Here is a 21,344-nt window from a genome sequence, read left to right as displayed (position 1 = left end):
TGAGCCTTTATACCGTAGGAATCACTCGACTTGAGGAAAAGAATCCTAGGTCAGATGGCTAGACATTATTGCCTAAATGCCAATAAGAGCATAATTTCCCCAAACTTCCCCAAGTTCCCACACAAGCGGTTTCATAGTACTGTCCTGGTTACTCCTAAGATGGCAGGTTGGCTTTGTGTGTGCCAGGGAATGGCTCCCTTCTTGTCCTGGATGTCTTCTGAAACTCCAGGTCCCTTGCTAGAGTAATGCGTACGAGGACCTTCAGCACAGCAAAGCAGCCCAAGCCCAACCCAGCTCCCACGCTAGCAAAAAGGGATCTTTGCTCAGTTCTCAGTTTCAACACAAAACTTCTCTGGGAAGCCTTCCCAGCCAGATCACTGTCTCCAATAGACACATACATAGTACCTGTTTCTCCCTGTCCTGCAGCGTCACCGCAGAGTCAATTGCCAGTTCAGTGTCGAGTTTGCCTGAGAGTTGTCAGCTCCCTCCAGGAAGGTGAGACCACATCCCTCTCACTGGCAGCTGGAACCCCTGAGCCAGGCATATGGCCTGGAATTTAGGAGAACCTCCAGGAATCTTTGTTTTTGTTTTGTTTTGAGATTCCTGCTTTCTCAGTCTCTCCTTTTTCAGTAACATTATGAATTCATGGATCTTTGAAAGTATTTAATAAGTATTTAATAATGGACTATATTCCAATCAGTTGCAGATATCATTTTTTAATGCAGACAGTAGTTTTTGTTGCTCTTATGTTTCTGCCTTTGTCCAGCTTTTTATTTTGAAAAATTCCAAACCCATCAAAAAAGTTAAAAGAAACTACAATGAGCATCATATACCCTCTGCCTCGATTCACTAGTTCTTTGCATTTTGCTGTGTGTGGATTTTCCTCTCCCTTTCTGTCCCCCACACAACCCCCTCCCAACACGCACACGCACACGCACACACACACACACATAGACACGCACAAACACAAACACACTTTTATTAAAGCACTTGACAATACTTTGCAGATGCAATGACACTTCACCTCTAAATATGTCAGCATGAACCTCCTAAGAACAATTATATTCTCTTACATAGCAATAGTATATATGTTATGTTTTAAAAAACTAACAGTAATACAATAATATTACCTAAATATATGGTTCATAATCAAATTTCCTCAGTTGTCCCCAGAATATCCCTTTTGCCATTTATTTGTAGAGGTGGGTAGGAAGGGATCAAAGGTCCAACTGGGGAGCATGCATTGTAATTTTCGTCATGTGCTTATTAGTCTCCTTTAATCTAGAACGTTTCTTCTTTCTTGGGGTCAGGGGAGCTTTCAGGACATTGACCTTTTTTAAAAGCCCAAATCAGTTAGTTTTTTTGTAAAATTTCCCGCAAATCCCAAATCTGGATTTGTTTGATTGTTTCTTCACTATTAGATTCAGGTTAAACAATTTGGGTAAGAACACTACTCTTTTAACCATTTTTTTTTAAATAGCTGAAGTATAGTTAATTTACAATGTTGTGTTAGTTTCAGGTGTATAGCAAAGTGATTCAGTTTTACATATATATATATATTCTTCTTCAGATTCTTTTCCATTATTGTTTATTACAAGATATTGCATACAGTTATCTGTGCTATATAGTAGGTACTTGTTTCTGTATTATATATATAGTAGTATGTGTCTGTTAATTCCAAACTCCTAATTTATCCCCCTCAACCAGGGGATAAATCAAATTTGCTAAATTTGATCACTTGGTTAAGGTCGCATCTGCTAGATTTATTGTAAAGATACCCTTTTCCCTCAGTAATTATTAAGTGATCTGTGGGATGAGACTTTGAGACCATATGAATACCTGTCCTCTACAATCTCTCTCCCAGTGGTTTTGGCATCCATTGATGGTCCTTGCTTGAGTCACTGTTAATTACATTGGGGTTGCATTTTCTAATTCTTGTCTTCCTTCCACATTTAAGCTAGCACTCTTCTCTATAGAAGAGCACTCCATTTTTGACCCTTATTTTCCCTCCTCCTTCTTCCTTCTCTCTCCTCCTCACTCTCCGCCATCAGTTTGGGTGCTTATATTTTACCTGCCTTTGACTTGGAATCAGCCATTTCTCGAAGGATCCCTGATTCTTTCCAGTGGGAAATCATATTTAGAAACCAAGGTCTGCATGCTCATTGCTATTGGGGTTCACTGCTTCTAGATTTCTTCAGTGAACTGAGCTAGAAAATATAAATTTTAATGTTTTAAACAAAAATGTTTAAATTTTAATCTCACCATGAGGAGATAGTCACACAAATGTGGTATATCCTTGAAGTCACCTGGCCTGGATTCTTCAAAAAAGTTAATGTTGCAGAAAGCAAGAACAACAGCAGAAAGGCAGGGGACTGATTGTTCTAGATGAAAAGAGACTAAAAAAATACAACGGGGGGGGAGGGGGGTAGAGAGTGGGAAGGGATAGACTGGGATTTCAAAATTGTAGAATAGATAAACAAGATTACACTGTATAGCACAGGGAAATATACACAAAATGTTATGATAAATCACAGAGAAAAAAATGTGACAATGAGTGTGTATATGTCCATGAATGACTGAAAAATTGTGCTGAACACTGGAATTTGACACAACACTGTAAAATGATTATGAATCAATAAAAAATGTAAAAAAAAAAAAAAAAGAACACTTCCATCCCAAGCCAAAAAGACTGGAGGACTGATTTCTGATTAAACTAAATTTTGATCTTTCAAAAAAAAAATACAACAGTCAAATGCAGTGCTTGTGTGTTGATTAGATCTGGAATTTTTTTAATGTAAAGGACATATTTGGGAAATTGAAATCGATGTGGACTATACATTAGATGATACTGAATTACTAATTCATGTTCATAAGTGTGATGATGCTGTAATGACATAGGAGAATGTCATTCTTAGGAGATGCATTCTGAACTGTTTAGGAATAAAGTGTCACAATGTTTGCAAGTTAATTTGAAATGTGTCAAAACCAAAAATCTGTGTATGTGTGTGTGTGTGTACGTATATTATGTGTGTATGTATATATACATACATATGTGTATATATTTATAGAGAGAGGAAAGCAGATGTGGAAAATGGTGAATGGTGAAAGGTATATTGTGGGCATTGTACTGTTCTTTCAACTTTTTTGTAGGTTTGACTGTTTTCACAATAAAAAGCTATGAATGAGTGTGAGGTTGGGAGTGGAGGAGGGACCATATCCCTGCTTAGTTAAGACAATAAAGATGTGTCCAGAAGTCTCTGTACAGACTTCTGTGTGTGATTACATTAGCAACTTGGTATACTCTTAAATGCCTTTGTTTTCAGTTTTCAGGGATTGATATTTTTCTTCTTGCTAATTAATTTTATTTTTAAAATATATACAACTTTTAAAATTGAAGTTAAGAAAAAAATCTTTTTTTAAACGATTTGCTGTGAAATTTCAGTCTTCCTTTTAAGTTGATTCCCTGTGATTGACATTTTCCCACTAGCTGCATTCCACAGTAGCTTATCTAGAGCTGCTGTTTCTCAGAGCCTCTCTTGCTAGGCTAAATGATTGCAAAACATGGTTTAAGGCATTTTTAAGTGTTTGTTTCTCTCTTTCCTCCAAGAAATTGTACCATTACACCCTACCCTGCAATGGCTTCTTGGAGAATTCCAGCTAATGCTCAATCTTTGTACATATCCAGTCAGATGAGTTCAATTTTATTAATTTCAGTTGAATTCGATTACAATTTATTGAATTGCTTCAAAGCAGATCTGTGTTTAAGTGTCTTATTTTTGGTGTTATATTTTTAGCTGATTGTATGATCTCTGGGAGAGCATGTAAAATGTGTACAATTTGTATGTGACTCTCTACTCCTCTATACTCAAGACTATATAAGAAGTAGAGAATATTTGGCTCTGATCCAGCTTCCCTCTGTTCTGTGCCACCCCTATAGATAACCATTTTTATTAGTTTTTTAGTTTATTATTCTGGTGTTTCTTATTGCAAATATGCACAAACTTCTGTGTGTTTATTCGTCTTTCTCCTTCTTATGCAAAAGGGAGCATACTATATACAGTGTTTGCATGTTGCTTTTTTTACTTAATTTTCCTGGAGCTCACTGTTTTATCACTGTGTACACTCCTTATTCTTTTTACAGCTGCATAGCACTTCTTTGTGTGGATATACTATAATTTGTACAGCCAGTCCCTTATTGATGGACATTTGTGTTGTTTCCAATCTGTTGGAATAACCTTGGCCACAAGTCATATTTGTGCCAGTGTAAATTGGGGATGGATTCCTAGAAGTGGGATTTCTGGTTCAAAGGGAAAATGCATCTACAATTTTTCTAGAAAATACATCTTTAGAGAATGAATGAGAAAGCTAATGAATAAACTTGATTAAGAAGAGTGGAAAGTAAAAGACTAATATCTAAATGGAGACATAAAACAATTAGACTAAATAATTCTCTTTGTGAGAGAGGCTAGGTCAAAACCCTTCTGGTGATATTGTCTCTAGGCCAGCAATTTTCGTTTTCTCCCCTAAAGAGAGAATTTCACCTTGGTTTGTAAATTAAACATAGAATTACAAAATAATGAAATTTTAGAGCTGAAATAAAAATCCACCTGGTACAGTCTTCTTCTTTTAGCAATAAGGAACCTCTGGCCCAGAAGGAGGAGGGACCAAAAGAATGATGACGTAGAAAACACAAATTTAGTTCAATCCTATCCAGTTCCATAAACAATAGGTGAAATATCTGCTTAGTAATAAAGCAGGGAGTCAAATGTGAAACTGTACTACTGAGACCCCCTGAGATGGTACGTGAAGAGCATGGTGGGTCAGACCCCTGAGTGCTTTCTGTCACAACGACATCTCCTTCAACGGAACTCTCAGTGTAAAAGGATCTTGTTTCACATCTTTTGTGATATTCTAGGGCATCCAAATGTGGTCATGATCAAATGTGGATCAGGTGGAGGGACTGACTGGCGGGGTGCATTCTGGCTGATGATGTGGGTGGTGATGCTTGCTGAGGGTAGTCTGAAATTACATAATCATGGCGTTGGTCGCATTCTGTTTTGATTCCAAGCAGGCGGCATGGAGCTGCAAATGAGTTTAGTCCAGCCCAGCTGTGGACTTGTGCTGTGAGCCTGGGCAAGTCCTTTGTCTTCCCTGGTCCTCACTGTGTAAAATGAGGAGTTGGACAAGCCCAGGGTGGCAGATTAATGAGTAACGTTGGTGCCATTACTTCCCTCCTCCAGTGTTAATTGCAGATGTAACTAATTGATCACCACACCCTCTTCACTGACTTAATCTACTACCCTGGGCAGCCACTGTCAGCCTGATTATGATGTCACATTGGCTCAAGCCTATTTACCGTTTCTGGCTTGGGTGATTACGTAGGGGTTACCAGCTAGAGTACAGGGCGCCCAGTTAAATTTGAATTTCAGGTAAATAAAGAATAATTTTTTAATTGCAAGTATGTCCCCAATATTGCTAAATACAGCAACCCTCTCCCTTAGGTTGTTTCTACTTCTGCAGTTATTTCTCTTTCTTCTATGTAATTAATTTCTTTCATTTTAGAGATCTACTCTCTTTTTGGTACTTCTGACAATGCCCATTCTCTAGGGCCCAGCTAAGAGTCTAGCTTATTCTATATGGTTTAAACTTATAGTATAGTTTAATTTATGGAAAGTGATGGAGATTTGAGTAGATTTTTATTTCTGAGGGCCATATATTCTTTTTGTTTGTTTCCAACCCTTCATCATTTTTTAAATTGAAGTCAGTTACAGTGTGTCAAATTCTGGTGTATAGCATGATGTCCCAGTCATGCACATATATACATACACTTGTTTTTATATTTTCTTTCATTAAAGGTTATTATGGAATATAGTTCCTTCTGCTATACAGAAGAAATTTGTTTTTTTAATCTATTTGAGGGCCATATATTCTTGTAAGACTCCTGAGCAAACCTGCAATCCCATGTTCCCCAGACATCATTTGCATATCACTTTCTTGAATTTGCCAAATCTGTATACCACTTGTATTATTAATTTACTTAGTATTTTAAATCAACTATCCTTTCATTTAAATACTTGCAATTGAAAATCAGTATAATTTACTAAGAAGAAGTGTAAAAGCAAATAAAGAGAAAACATACCTATTAAGATATAAAATATTAGTCTGGGGCTCACCTATAAATGTTGGGTGTGCCACCAGCAGTGCACAGAAAACAACACTGACGAATGCAAACTCCTTGCTGGTTTAGGAATCCCTTCCATGACCCTGGTGGATGATCTTTGAGTATCTCCTTGAATACCTTCAGGGATGGGGAACTCAGTACTTTGCAAGGTTTTGATTCATTCTTAAATACCTTATTATTAAATATTTTTTCTTTTACTGAATCCATATCAACCTTATCATATCAGCCATATTTGTCACATATTGATCCTAGTTTTCCTACTTGACAGATATTTGAGTGCTTCTTAATGTGACAGCTTGAGTACTTGTTATCTTACAGTCTTATTGAGGGAAGTAAGGATGCAATTACAATACAGTGTGACAGGTCTGATGGGGATGGGGCAGGGGAGGCGCATTTGGCCTAGGCTGGAGGTGTGGGGAGGTGTTTAGGAAAGCTTCTTTGTGGGGAAATGAGAGAGAGGCTGGTATGCTTTTGGAAGTAAAAGGCTGAGTGAGAGGATGAGAAAGGAAGCTGGAGCCGCAGAAAAGGTGAGGAGTGAGCAGATCAGGTGGGTATTGTAACCCTCCATTAACATAAGAACTTACTTCCTATAGAACATTTTCATAGCCAGGTTCTAATTTAAAAAAAAGAAAGAAAGAGAAAAGAAAAGAGCCCTGGAGAGGTAGTCAGGATGGGACTCACTCTCTCCATTTCATAAGTAAAGAGACTGAGGCTTAATGAACCGCCAGCAGATGTGCAGCTGACATGTGGAGGAGCTGGGTTTCGCCGTTCTATAGTCACACACCCATGCTCCTTTCCTTGTGCCCTGAGCCCCAGCCCAGCTGGTCCAGGATGACCTTCTCTGCCCTTTGAATCTTTTATCTTGATTTAACTTACTCAGTTTTCCCAGGACTGACCATGAAGCAAATCTCAGAGGTCTAGAGTCCAGAGTTCTGCTCTCCCTTCCTTGGTTATGGGTGGTGTTGGCTCACAAGGGTGAAGGGGACTTATGATGACCCCTTCTCTTGGAGCCCTGATGTCTCTGGGATCCTGACTGTTAGGTACCCGGTGACCTCCACCCTCCTGACCCTTCTGTAGTCTCTCGGTCTGTGTGTCACAGGCAGGTGGCTCATAGGCCCCCACACGAATCTTGGCCTGTCCTGGTTGAGCAATACCTTGGTACCAGTACTGCTGCCCAGAGCTTTTCTTGGATTCTCTTTAGATGCCCAGGTGGCAGGCCTGGCTAACACCATCTTTCGTTGCTACAGAAACCAGTGCTTGCCTTCCTCCTCAGCCCCATTCTATGTGAAAACCACGGTGAGTTCTTGTCTGGAAGGCAAAGCATGGAAGCATTTTGTGAACCCACTGCCTCCCCTTGCCCTTCTTCTCCCTCTTCTCCCATGGCTGCAAAAAAGGACTTGGAGACTGTCCTTGAAATGCTCACAGACCAGTCAGTGAAATGGGCCTAACTACCAATCACTTCTCAGGACCCCACAGCAAGGGGAAGAAACAGTGCTGGAAGAACCGAGGGATAGCAGGGAAGGCTTCCTAGAGGAGGTGGCTGTGAGCAGGCCTGGACAAATGAGTAGGAGCTGGCCCTTAAGAGATAAGAGGATCCATCAGATGGAAATGCTGCATCCCCTCCCGCTGCAAGCATTGAGCTGGGCCCAGCACACCTTTCCCCCTGTAGATGTGATGTCAACCTATCGACTAATTAGAGGTGCTAAATTGACATGAAGAGACATGATTTTTGCAGTGTGGTAATTAAAAGGCAGTTGGCTTCACAGCTGTGATCACCTGAGAGTACTTCTTACCCCTGAAGACATCAGCTGAAAGCAAAGTGAAAAGGAGCTGAGGAAACCGAAGAGGCTTCTAATGTAATTTGTTAATTTCCTACATTTGTCACCTACACAGCTCTAAGGGGGAAATGGAACATCTCACCAGAAGTTTAAGAGAAAATTGAAGACATATGTTCTCATTGTATGTGATTAGACAACTAATATAATCATTATTATTATTTTTTAATTAACAATCCATTTTTAAATCACTAGGTTAGAATTTAGAAAGCCTGATTTAGAATTATGTCTCTACCTGGTAGCAGCCACGTCACTGTGAGTAAACCCTTCCATTCACTGAGGCTTCTCATCTGTAAAATGGGTAAACTCTCCTCCACTCTGCCTTGTTTGGGGTTGAGGTATTGAGGGAAACAGCTTTGTAAGTTAAAAGGCTTTTCATAATTGTAACACATACATTTTTGTACATAATGGTACCATCCAATTCTCATAATGTCTAAGTTGAGAAGTTGTGATCTAACATTAGTAATCATTAATTGGGTGCCTGCATTATTCCGATCCTCAGAGTAGCCCTGAGGTGGCAGGGGGTGCTTGTCACCCCAGTTTACAGAGGAAATATATCCCCAGAGGTGAAGTAGTGTTCCTGAAGTTGTATGGTGAGTGGTGTAGCTGGCATTTAGACCCAGCCTGTCCAAGCCGAAACTTGAAATTCTTATCCTTATGGACCACACCGCTTTTTCAGCACTGGCTTAGTTTTGCTCTATTTTACTCCCATTTTTAACTTAAAAAGGGAGAAAAAACGATTTGAGGAAGTCATATTTGTTTTGCAACCTTCTTTGCATAAAACAATGATAGAAATGCTATGGAAGGGAGCTAAGAATGAAATAAAAATCACAGAATGCCACATGAAAAAAAATTGTATCTGAAAGAGCAAAAAATTAAGTTACTTTACAATTTAATATTTACAAATAAATAAAAGCTCCTTCTCTTAAACTGGGTGATAGACAGTTGGATATTGATTTTGTTATTACTCCTTGAACTGAACATATATATTTCATACACTTATATACATAGTTTATATTGCTTAATAAATGTTTAAAAAGAAAAATGTGAAGAATTTTCTCTTCAGTAAAAAATCAAATATACATGAGTTTTGTTTCGTATAATTGAATTGGACCATCTTAGTCAGTCAAAAGCGTAATAAGCCACGGATTCAGTACTGTTTTTCTTTTAAGCAAATCTTATTTTTTTCTTCTCCCTTCTTCTAAATGGCTGCAGTTTTTTGTCATCTTGTACCTGGCTGCCTCCCTAAGAAGCAGTCTTGTTACTGGATAGAAAACTACATTTCAAGAACAGAAGTTCCAAGTTCGAGCACTAGCCCTTGCCACTTGCTAACATGTGACTCTGAGCTCGTCACTTAACTCTCTGAGCTTCAGCTTCCTCGGCTATAAAATGAGAGTAATAAAGTCTACCTGTATCATGGGGTTTTGTGAAGATCAAAGTTAGATGAAAGCAGGAAATGAGTTTTGGAAATTATTCATCACAGAGAAGAAGCATAGCAATCTGTGGGTTGAGTGAAGCCTGTGACGTTAGTCTTCCTGCTCTGCCAGTTGCTGTCTGTGTGACCAGGTGCAAGTGACTTAACCTCTCTGAGCCTCAGTCGTCTCATCTGAAAAATACAGCTCAAAATATTATCTACCTCATAAGGTGGTTTTGCACATTCAGTGACAAAGTGAGCCCTTCAAGCCTAGCCATATGCACAAGGCTTGTCCCACTGCAGGTGCTGAGTAGGCAATACCTTCAAGGAGTCAAAATATCTGAGTTCAAATTCCATCTGTGCCCCTTGCTGGCCGTGGAGCCTTGGGCATGTCACTGTGCCTTCCTCAGCCTCAGTTTTTCCATCAGGAACACAGACAACCATGCCTTCCCCATCTCCCTCACGAATTGTTGTGAGTCCACAGTAAGGACACAGCTATGGACGTGAGTGGGAAAAGCTGAACTCCTGTGCACCTCTGAGTGATTAAAACTATAATTCATCAACAGAAAGGAGAGACAGTTAACTCCAGGTGGTTCCAGAAGAGGTTTTGAGCCTCAGCAAGACTACACATACTGCCTGGCCGGCCTTGGTGGGAGTAGGGCCCCAAGAACTTGCCCGAATGCCAGACTTTCATTCTCCGTTCTTAACTCGGGAAATGCTTTGTGGCCACCCCACGTCACGTTAATCTCACGGGTGTCTATGTTGAGGCACTTTGTGTCCAAACAGTTTTTCTCCAGGGCTTGGGCGCAGCAGCGACCTGGCACAGATCTCAAGTGGACCCCAGTTCCCAACGCACACAGCCTGGTGCCTTTGTATACATCCTGGCACTGGCCACAAACAAGGTTTTGTCAGAAGCTTCCTGAGAAAGTTGTGTTCCATTCATCTTGGCTGAAAGAAACCCTAGATGACAAATACCTCCCTCATTTAATTACAGAAACAGTCAGCAAACCCATGGAAGAAGATTAAACCGAGCGGAGAAAAGAGCAAAGCCTCAATCATCTTCTCCCCCCTCGGATCTGGCTGGCATTTCTCACCTAGGATTTAGCAACTAGGGCCACTCTTGGTTATACTTTCCATCTGAAAAATGGTTTATTTCTGCAGAAAGGTGAAATTCAGAGGCCCCAAATTAGGTAAAGAAGGAATTGCATTTAGAGAAGAATTCATCAATGGCTGAGAATTTAATAAAGATCCTGAAATGGGGAGGTGTATTTCTATTTTTCATCTAGGCTTATATCTGCAAAGAGAAGTGAGACACAACGGCAATTATCAGAATAAATCAGATCAAATGAAACACACACCCACACAAAAGTAACAAACTCCTTCATCATTTTCCTCCATTGTTGGAGAGAGAAGTATAGAATTGTGTGGTTGCAAGGAGCCTTTGAAATCTTTGGTTCAATCCATCATTTTCAGAGATGAGAAAAACAGACACCCACAGATGAGAAATGCTTTGCCTTGTTCTTGAAGTCACGGAGACGGGGTTCAGCCTGGTTTCCCAGCTCCCTAGAGTACCCTTGTAGCTGTCTTCGTTCTCCTGCTCTCGCTGTCTGTGGGCGCTTGATGTGAAAGAGACTCACAGTCCAACATGCAGAACCCAAACTTTCTCAGGGTATTTCATGGCCAGCCGGGGCTTCCCACCCAGAGGGAGATGCTGATGGCTCTCTTCCCATCCCATGCTGCTGGTTAAAGGGTGTGTCTTCCCGGAATCTCCCAGGATCAACCATGCCCACCGTGGACACTTGCTATGTTTGAGTAGCCTTGAAATACGCTGTCTCTTCCCTGGGCTAGTGGGTCTGAAGAATAAACAAGCCCTGGATCATTACCCTGTCTCATCTGGGACTGATGGGTCAGAGCTGGTTGAAGAAACAGAACTGGATGTGAAGTCAAAAGACCAATTCCATATTTCTAGTACTTGCACAGCTTGTATCACCTTTCGGGGCCACAGTTTCTTCAGCTGTAAAATGGATGGTAAATTTTACCTCGAAGAACTAAGGGACTCTGAGACTCACTGACATTCTAGATGTTTGGAAGCTTCACCGATTATAAAGTGGATGGAACAGGATTGAGAAAATCCTACCCAAATTTGCCCCCTGGCACTTGGGCCCTTGCCTCATAAAATGACAATTGTCCTGAAGAATAATACAGACTACCCCTTCTTTCCTCCACAATCTGTTTGGGACCCAGGGCTTCTACAGAAAATTGGGCAGCTGTGCCTCTCTCCTCATGGTTGTTGATCTTTGAGGCAACCAAGATGCTTTTTCTCTTCATTCTTGTTTATCTTTCTAAATTCAAACAGAGCTATAAATTCCTAGAAAAAGCTATATAAAGTGGACAGGAGGGCACAAGGAGTGAAACAGAAACCTCTAAAGTAAGTTTCATGACAAAGTTTCATGGGCAAAAAAGAAAATCTCTGGCAACAATGCATGACAGGAATTTAATGTACTGTGTTAACCAGAGTATCAGAAAATCATGCACTCATTAACACAGACAGCATAAGATGGGAGCCTACTAGACACCAAAAATCTGTGCTCAAATACTTGTTCTCCAGTTTTCTGAGAAAAAATACTAAATTATAATGTAAACAGACAGCAGATAGGGCCAAATGCAACCCATATATTGTCTTTTGATGGGCTGCCTCAGAAAATACCTGCCTTGCTTTTGAGGATGAGTACACTGAAATCATCTACATTCAGCCTTTGAAGAAATACTGCAAAAATAATCAAAGATGCACAATATCCAGAAGAAGCAGAGGAAGAGCTCACCTCTGAAGATGAGCTATTGTAGGATACAGAAGAAAACTTTTGAAAGACTTTTGACATCCTCCGTCATATGCAGAAAAATACATGGTCTCCATGAAATATGAGATAAGAGGATGTGGCGAAAAGGGATATGGTCATAAAAAATTACTAGGAAATGGAAGAAGTCAAAAACAATAAAAAAAATATGTCAGGGACAGTAAAGCTCAAACTGAGACTGTTGAAATGCAAATCAACAAACCTGAACAAGGAACTTGAATGGCTAACATGTTTCTGTACAGCTACTCAATCATATTATAGTCAAAGGGCTGCAGAGTCTATTAATATTGAAGCGCTAACTTATCCCCAAAAGCTGAGCAAAAAGTAGAAAGTCAGATAATACCAAACATTGGTCAGTATGTGGAGAAATAAGGACCCTTGTGCACCACTGCTGGGATTGTGGCTGATGCAGCCATTTTATCAGAAGTTAACAAAACTGGATATGCACATACCCTGTAATAAAAGAGACAGAACACAATAAGATGGTCTTCCAGAACTCAGAGGACAAGGACCAAGAGATGAAATCATGGAAAAAATAGGACAGATATGGATTTGGGAAATGAAAGACAACGTGTAGATAATCAGATATTCCAGTGGAGAGGCAAGGATATATATGAATATTAACGTAGCATAAATATAATAAATATAGTATTGTGTATACTATATTTATATGATAAATAATACATTTATACATATATATATTTTTTGGTTGAAAGATGAGTGTGTAGATTGAAGGACTCCCTGTGTCCCATATAAAATCAAGATTGCCACACCCAGAATGATCTTGGCAAATTTTTTGAATTCTAAGAATAAAGAAAAAAAAATCCTTCAGACATCCAAGCAGAGAAAATCAGATACCTACTAATGAACAACAATCAAACTATCCCCAGATTTCTCTTCTGCATCTCTTTGTAATTTCAAAGGGGAAAAATGGTAGCCCAAGAATTTTATACCCAGATAAATTCTGCATGAGTCAAGGCAGCAGAGGTTCATTCTCAGCAAGTTTTCAACCCTTTACCCTCCTTCAGAATATGAAAAGATATTCCAGCAGGTTAAGACAAGAAGCAAGATTAATACATCCAGAATGGAGAAGAGTGGATACGTAGTTTGAATACCAGAGGGAACAAAAGGAAACAAAAAGGAAGCATTAAAAGAAAGAATAAGACTTCCAACAGAATGATAAATGCAAGACCAAGTATTTATTGCAGCAATAAGTGTGTATTTTGAAATCCACTCCATGTACTTGTTTCAGGAAATATACTTAAATATAATCTTAATAGAATACAAATAAAAGATGGATCTCAGCCATGGCAGGCAAGTGTGATAAAAAAAATAAAGGATTTCAATATTAATATTAAGTAAGATATTCAATATTAATATCGAGCAAGATATATGAAACAAACAGCAATAAAATGATGAAGAGGGTTATTTTGCCTTAGTAAATACTTTAATCTCAGTCCACTCAATTATTATCTACTAATTACCTGCTATTTGCATTTGAAAAGGGTATATATTGCTGAAAAATAAAGACGTAATGAACATTTATCCTCAAAACAACATAAAATCAAAGCATATAAAGCAAAAACTGCTGAAGAATATGGAAATGTTGTCAGTGACAACAGGGAAAAATTTAACAAACCTCTCAGGTTTTTTTGGGGTTTTTTTTTTAACATTTTTTATTGATCTATAATCATTTTACAATGTTGTGTCAAATCAAACCTCTCAGTTTTTGATAGGTGAAGTAAACAAAAATACAAAACATGTGTTAATAATATGATTGATTAGTTAGACTATATCTCTTATACATAAGAAGTCTGATAATTTTATAGCTTACAACCAGAGACTACATCTGTTTTTCCAGCCACCATGAAACTTTTACAAAAATTGATTGTATAATAGGCTACCAAAAAAAAAATTCTCAGTAAATTCTGAAAGCAGAAACTGTACACTCCAAATTCTCAAAACAATCCAATAAACCTAGAAATGATAAAACTATAAAATAAATTAAAAAGTACTCTCTGGAATAAATCCTTGGTTAGGGATTAATTCGAAGCCTCAATCATAGTCTGTTTAGAAATGAACTTGGTTGTGTGAAATAAGGCAGGAGAGCCCAGAAAGACTAGGTCTTGGAGTTAGGACTCTAATGGTAGCAGGCCTAGTGTTGCAGGTGCTGGGTGACTGCTCGGGGAGGAAGCCCTGGCAAACACACAGGAGGGAGGGGACAGCCATCAGAGGGAGAAAGAGCACTGGTGTTAGAGTCCTTTAGACCTGGCTTTGAATTCTGCTTCTGCCTCTTACTGACTGTGTTGGGTATCTCAATTTCTCCCTATTTCTTGGCCTCAGTCTGTTATATTCGAGACTAGGGGTGCTGAACCCTCAGTTCAACTGCGGTTCTCAACCCTCAGCTTGGGAAGTTTCTAAATAATACTGATGCCTGGGCTGTATGCCCACAGAGTCTGATGCACTTGTTTTAGCATGGGACCAAATCATGAATATTTTTAAAACTGTCCCCATGTGATTCTAATGTGCAGCCAGAGTAGGGAACCCCAGAACTAGATTTCTAGGGTTCCTTCAGTTCAGCAATGCTGCTGGGCACCTGCGGTCTTTGCCGATGGAAGAAAGTTTTAGGAGGCTAAAGCCAGAGGAACAGTGATGCAAAGCAATCTAATCAAAGTGTGCATTATCTCAAATGGTGCAGAAAATGTCAGCGCCAGTTAATATTTTGCACCCAACATGATTTAGACCCGGGGCATATATTGTACTCCAAGCCCATTGTAAACACAATGGGCCATTTATGCGCTGAACAGTAACCACTGTAATTACCTACAGGGCAAACATATGAGGTTGTTCAAGCAACAATTAATTGTGGACCTGGAACTAATGGGACAATAACAGCAAAGTATCAACCAGAGTGTGATTCAGAAATCACATCAGAAAACCAATATTTTCCAAATTGTATTAGATAAGCATTTTTGGGGATGTGATGGTACATATACCATTCCTGGTCCTGAAATAGTTGCTCTTTGATTTTTCAAATAGCTCCTTCTTACACTGGTGACCGTAGGAAGCTGGAAATATTGTTTTAATCTCGAGAGAAGGATCACAGACACTAAGTTTGAGCAGACTGTAGAGAGCTTCTATTTCTTGCACTCACTATGGGACCTAAGTACCACCTTCAGGCAGGGGTGCTGACCTTGTTTGGTTGATTCTCTTTGTGAATCTGATGGAAACCATGGATACTCTTTTCAGAAAAATGTGCATGTCTGTATGCACATACATGCTCACCAAGCTTTTTCATACAGTTTTCAGGGAGTTCCCAGATACCTTGCAGCCCCTCTGTGCTCTTACTGCATCATCATGATCCAGCCTCTGTTTGCACACCTCCAGAAACAGGGATCTCACTACTTCCAACAGCAGGCCTCCCCTTGCTGGACAGTTTAGGTTGTGTCCTTAGTGTGTCCAGCTGGATTTTCCTTTCTGTAGGTTCTTCCCCTTGACCTTTATTCTACCCAGAATTTTTTTTTTTAATAGTCGATCTATCCAGTCTTGGAATGATATCCTGTCTTTGTGGAGATCTTAGAAATTGGTTCCTATAAGTGCTGTATAGCTCCGGGTGACAGCTGATGGTTTGTTGTGTGTTCAGCTCTAACAACAGGACCTACTGAGGCTGCTGAGTGGATGCAGGTGATCCAGGGATTCTAGTAGTGGCCGTATACCATCTGAGCCAGCTCAAGAAAAGGGGCAAATCTCCATTGCCCTGCTCTGCTGAAGTCTTGGGGGTGGGGGGTAGTGCTTCACTGGGTGACAGGAGGAGCAATAAAGCAACTTCAGCTGGGGCCTATGGGTTCCAGGATGTTATTTCCCTGGATGCTGGAGTTAGACTCTGGGATATATTGGATCTAGAGCTGCTGGGACAGCAGGGGTTGGGGAGACAGCCTGTGGCAGCAGAGAGGGATCTTGCTTCAGCCTTGCCCTCTCTGGATCGAAGACTTAAATGAAACAAAAGAAGGAAGAAAAGAAAGAAAGCAGAGAAGGGTGGAGGGAAGCGGGGAAGGAGGGGAGGGGAGATGACAGACAGACTAGAAGGAACCATGGAGAAATTCTTTTATAATGTCAGAGTGGGAAAGGCCTTTCTAAATATGACATAAAACCTGAAGACAGAAAAGAAACAAATGATAATTTCAGCCACATTAAAAAAAAACAACAACACTTCTATATGGCAAAAGACACCATAAGAAACATCAAAAGAAAAAGTGCAAACTGGGTGGAAATTAGCAACTTATATCACAAAGGGCTAATCTCCTTACTATAAAAGATCACTTCTACCAACCAACAAGAAAAAGACTCAGAGTCCAATTGGAAAACAGGCAAAGGATGTGAAGAGTTTCCAGAAAGAAATTGCAAATTGCTCTTAAGCATAAGAAGAGACACTCAACCTCACTCAACCTCAAATGCAAATCAGAACTACAAGATGCCATTTTTCCACCATCATACTGCAAAGATCAAAAAATTTGATAACAGCCTTCCGTGGATGAGGCTGAGCGGAAGAGAGAGCAGAGATCAGAGGAAATGTTATAGAAGGAATGACATTTAAGCTGGGCTCTGTAGGGCAGATAATTAAAATCCAATTTAGCAACTTACTGGCACTTAAAAGAAAAAGAAGAAATAATAAAGGGAAAGATGGACAGATTTGACTACTGAGTGTAAATTAAAATATACACACACAAAATGTAAAAGCAAACAAACTGGGATATTTGCAGCAACTGTAATAGCCTGAGTTTAAATGCTGAATATATAAAAGTCTTCGTTAAACTCTGTGAGAAAAGCATTAGAATACCACTCAGAAAATAAACAAGAGACATACAAAAGCAATTCCTAAAATAGAACATATGACTGGTTAACAACCACATGGGAAAAGGTTCAATATGTATAACCAACAAATGCAATGTGATTACAGTTTTTGGTGATAAATCATAAATAAATTAGAGAGATGTTCTATTTTCCTTCTGTTGACAAGAATGTTGGTGAGATTGGCCCTCTAATTATTCCTGACTAGTGAGTGTGTAAATTGACATGATTTGGGGGGGAAATAAGTATAAAGTCTTTAAATGCTCATATCCTTTATCTGGGACATTTCACATCCTAGACTCTAGCCTACGGAAATAGCCTGAAATACAGGGAAAAAATACTATACACAAAGATGCTTATAGAATAATACAACAATAATGACAAATTAGAAACAGCCTAAATGCACCCAAATTAGACATAATTCAATAAATTATGGTATGTTCATATGCTGGAATATTATGCAGCTAATAAAAAGTTTACATGTTAAAATATTTACAGGAAGTTTTAACAGCATGGTTAAATGCTTGTAGGATAATAAGTGAAGGAATAAATAGTTAAATTGTGTATGTAGAATGATCCCAAGAATCTTTTTTTTTAAAACATTGCCATGCAGGAGAAAGGATCAGAAGGAAATAGATGACAATATTAATGACTGTTTTGGGGGAAGGATTAATTATTGGTCCATTTTTTCCTCCTTTCTCTTTATTTTGCATTTTTAAAACCTCTTAAATTATAATGTGTTGCTTTTGCAATAAGAAGGCTTAAAAAATATTTTACCTGTGTGTTCGTACCCCAAGTAAGAACTAAAGACCTCTGTTCCCTTAGGAAAGATCCTGGGCTCACAGCTGTGAGGTTCCCTCAGTGAAAGCGCTGCCTCTTTTGTGTTTTTCAGCTCTCCTTTGCTGCAACCACGCCTGTTCTAGCTGATAAGAAGAAATACCCTTATTTCTTTCGGACAGTCCCATCAGATAACGCGGTGAATCCAGCCATCCTGAAGTTGCTGAAGCACTACCAGTGGAAGCGAGTGGGCACGCTGACTCAGGACGTGCAGCGCTTCTCCGAGGTACGCCCCACCGAGAGGCATGCCCTCACCCACCTGTTAGCGCTGTCACCTTCGGGCAAGGGGCAAGACAGCTCAATCAAGGATGGGCACTGTCATGTCCAGGGGCCTTTAAGCTGTTGAGGAATTTGTGCATGAGACAGGGATGACTTCCAACCTGCACAGCTCAGGAGTGGAACCTCCCCTTTCGTTTTGTCTTTCAGCGAAATTTATCCCCTCACTGCCCCACCCCACCCAGGTGTGTTGTCCTTGCTGCTGACCTATAGTGACCATCTAAACCCATGAGGTGCCGTCTAGAGCATTTCTTCTGTGAGGAATTTTGGGAGGAGCTGACTTGGAATGAAGATTCCAAAGTCACTGTGGATTGGGTGGTTTTGGGGGGTTTTGTTTGTTTGTTTTAATAACTTACAAATATACATCAGTACTTGGTGTTCTGAGATTTTCTTGTTGTTGTTGTTTTACCAAAAAAAAAAAGCCAGAATATATACAGTAAAAAAAGAAAAGGCTTGCTTTACCCAATCCCCCTAAATCCACGTTCTCTTCCAAATCTAGTCCTACTTTCTGTGTAGTATTCATCTGCCAGGCCTTTTTCAGTATTTGTTTAAACCCAAATGTCTTCATACTAGATACATGGCTTTTTTCACTTTACAACAGATCTTAGAGATCTTGATTGACTTTATTCTTATTAGTGGGCTGTGGTGTTCTGTCAGATAGATGGTAATTTATTGAATGTTTACAGCTTTCTGATATCACAGATAATACCTTCCCGTGGAGGTGTGCATCTTCATAATAGATTTCTAGAAGTGGAATTACTGGGTCATTTAAAATGTTGAGAGAAATTGACCTCCAATTTTTAGTCCCTCCAGTGACATTTGAAAATTCCCATTTCCACACATCTTTACTAATAGGATATTAGCAAATCTAAAAAGTTTTCCCCATTCAGCTGAGTTGCAGAATGGTTTCTGTTTTTCTTCCCATTCTCCTTAGAGTTCCTACTTTCCTTTCTTCTCCCCTGTATGCTCTTGGTACTCAGAGCCTCCCAAAGAGATACGACATTCCAGGTTTGCTTAGCAGCCCAATAGAAAAAACAAAAACAAACAAACAAACAAAAAACTGAGCAGTTTTGTGGAAAAATGTGTGAGGCAGGTATCCAGGCAGACCTCAGTGAGATGAATCAGAGAGGACACAGCCCTTCTACCAGTTGGGGATGCTGGGTGTGGGGTGGGGGAGATGGGGCAGAGCAGGGCTGGGAATCACCAGACCTGGTTTCCACTCCAGCTCTACACTTCCCTTTCTGAGACTCTGCCCTGTCTCTCCCCAGGGAAAGAGAGGCCACTGCATGCCTTGGCTGTGCAACCTTGGAGAAGTCACCTCACTTCTCTGAGTTGTGGTTTCGTACCCTGTAAAATGAGGACAACAGCACTTCCCATGCCTATCCTGCAGGACTCTTGCCAAAATCAGATGAAACATGAATTTCAGAGATCTTTGTGAAGTTTATGCACAGAGAGGGATGTTTTCATAGGTGTTTGAAAAGCAGAAGTGTTTGGCCCCACTATCTGTGGTCATCCAAACAAGGCCAGTTTTTCCCCCCAACAAGACTGGTTCTCATCTTCCCACCTCTGTTTTGCAGTCCCTAGGGAGAGGCACAAAGGGAATTTGACCTCCAGTGGGCATGACTCACTGCCAAATACTGAAGAGGCTTTTGCTGGAAGCCTGCCCTTTATAGAGCAGCCACAAATGTTCTGAAATGAATGTGAAACAGGTTAATGGTGAGGGTGGGGAGGGCCAGTCCCATGGCCCCATTAACACAGGCTCTGCTGCAATTTGGGGGGACCTGACTTTCTCCAGTATAGTCTTTGGCTGACAGAGCCTCAGGGGCCCTTAGAGACACCTCTCGCAACCTCCTTATTGTACAGAAGGGGAGACTGAGGCCCAGAGTGGAAAAGGGACACAGTCCAGGGTTTCAAATCACCTCTGAAGTCATGAAATGATTGGTCACAGAAAAGCTGGGATTGAATCCTGAGTTCTGCACTCCCAGTTGTTCTTTCTATCTATAACTTCCTGTAGTCACATGGAAACTACCTGTGTGTAGACTCCAAGTTTTGAAAAACCCCAAATCCTTGGTCTAAAGAGGATAAATGATCAGCCCCAACTTGGTTGAGTGCTTTATGGGTTTCCAAACACTCTCACAGCCAGTTGCCCTGGAAGGAGGGGTTATGGTTCCCATTTTATAGATGAGAAAACTGAGGTTCACAGAGGGTGGGTGCTTTCTTGTGCTGGGGCACATACTGGTAAAGAACCCAGCTGACACTCTGGACTGTTGTTCAGTGTCTTCTCCATTACATTGTCCTCACTGGGGTCAGCTATTGGCAGTTTGGTACCATAGCTCCATCCCTGCACAGCTGTGTTAGGGCCTTCAGCTGGGTTTCAGGGCAGCTCAGCGGGAAACCTCTTTTCTGAGGACAGGATGTTGCTTGGTGGTATTGCTGGCAAGAACCCCTCTCGATTTAAATCTATCAGCCCAGCTGACTCCTCTCTGTGCCCAAGGGCTTTGGCATCCCTCTCCCGATGTCTGGGCTGCATCGTTGGAGTGCAGGCCCTGGAAACTCGCCAGGGGCTAACAGCTTTTTCTGAGTGCAAAGGAAACTGGATTCCTTTTATGAAAGTGGTCGATCAGCAGCGTCAAGCACTTCTGTTCCCGACTGGTACACTGGAAGGAATGTCAAATGAAAGCAATCCTGAATTTGGAGGAGGGTGCTGGGGGATGAACCTTAATCCTGTGCAATTTATTACATTGGGACTGAAAGGGTTGGAGGGCTGACAGCTGAGGGCCATCCCACCTCGTGACCAGCTGCTCCACCTTTTCAGCCACTGAGATTCAAGGCTAGTGCGTGGTGACCCAGAGGCTGCTGGGGACTTAGATCAGGTGTGCTGATCTCTAGGTCCCGCTTTGTCAATTCACTTCACCTTGTTGGCTCAGATGGATCAGACCTAGAGCTTCTGCCAGAACAAATGAGGGTCCGTGGGGAATCCCAGTGGCAGAAAAGGTGGCGCTTGCTTCAGGCCTGCCCTCTCTGGGTCAAAGACTTAGAGGAGAGAAGAAGGAAGGACTTGGTACCATATATGGGCTGATCTCTAAGCCCAGCTTTGC

General features: G+C 40.6%; 1 protein-coding gene across 4 annotated transcripts in view; it reads left to right on the top strand.

Annotated features, from left to right (window-relative positions):
- Positions 1–21,344, top strand: part of GABBR2 (gamma-aminobutyric acid type B receptor subunit 2) — a 354,329-nt gene that overhangs the window by 138,441 nt on the left and 194,544 nt on the right. For all 4 annotated transcript variants that reach the window (XM_031677345.2, XM_006204058.4, XM_072959804.1 and 1 more), the window contains one exon: positions 18,026–18,196. In XM_031677345.2, coding sequence (XP_031533205.1) covers positions 18,026–18,196 — 171 coding nt within the window. The remainder of the gene's footprint in view (positions 1–18,025; positions 18,197–21,344) is intronic.

Source organism: Vicugna pacos, chromosome 4 (genome assembly GCF_048564905.1).
Source record: "Vicugna pacos chromosome 4, VicPac4, whole genome shotgun sequence".
NCBI classification, from domain to species: Eukaryota; Metazoa; Chordata; class Mammalia; order Artiodactyla; family Camelidae; genus Vicugna; species Vicugna pacos.
Note: the sequence above shows the minus strand (reverse complement) of the source record. Positions and strands in the feature narration are given on the sequence as shown.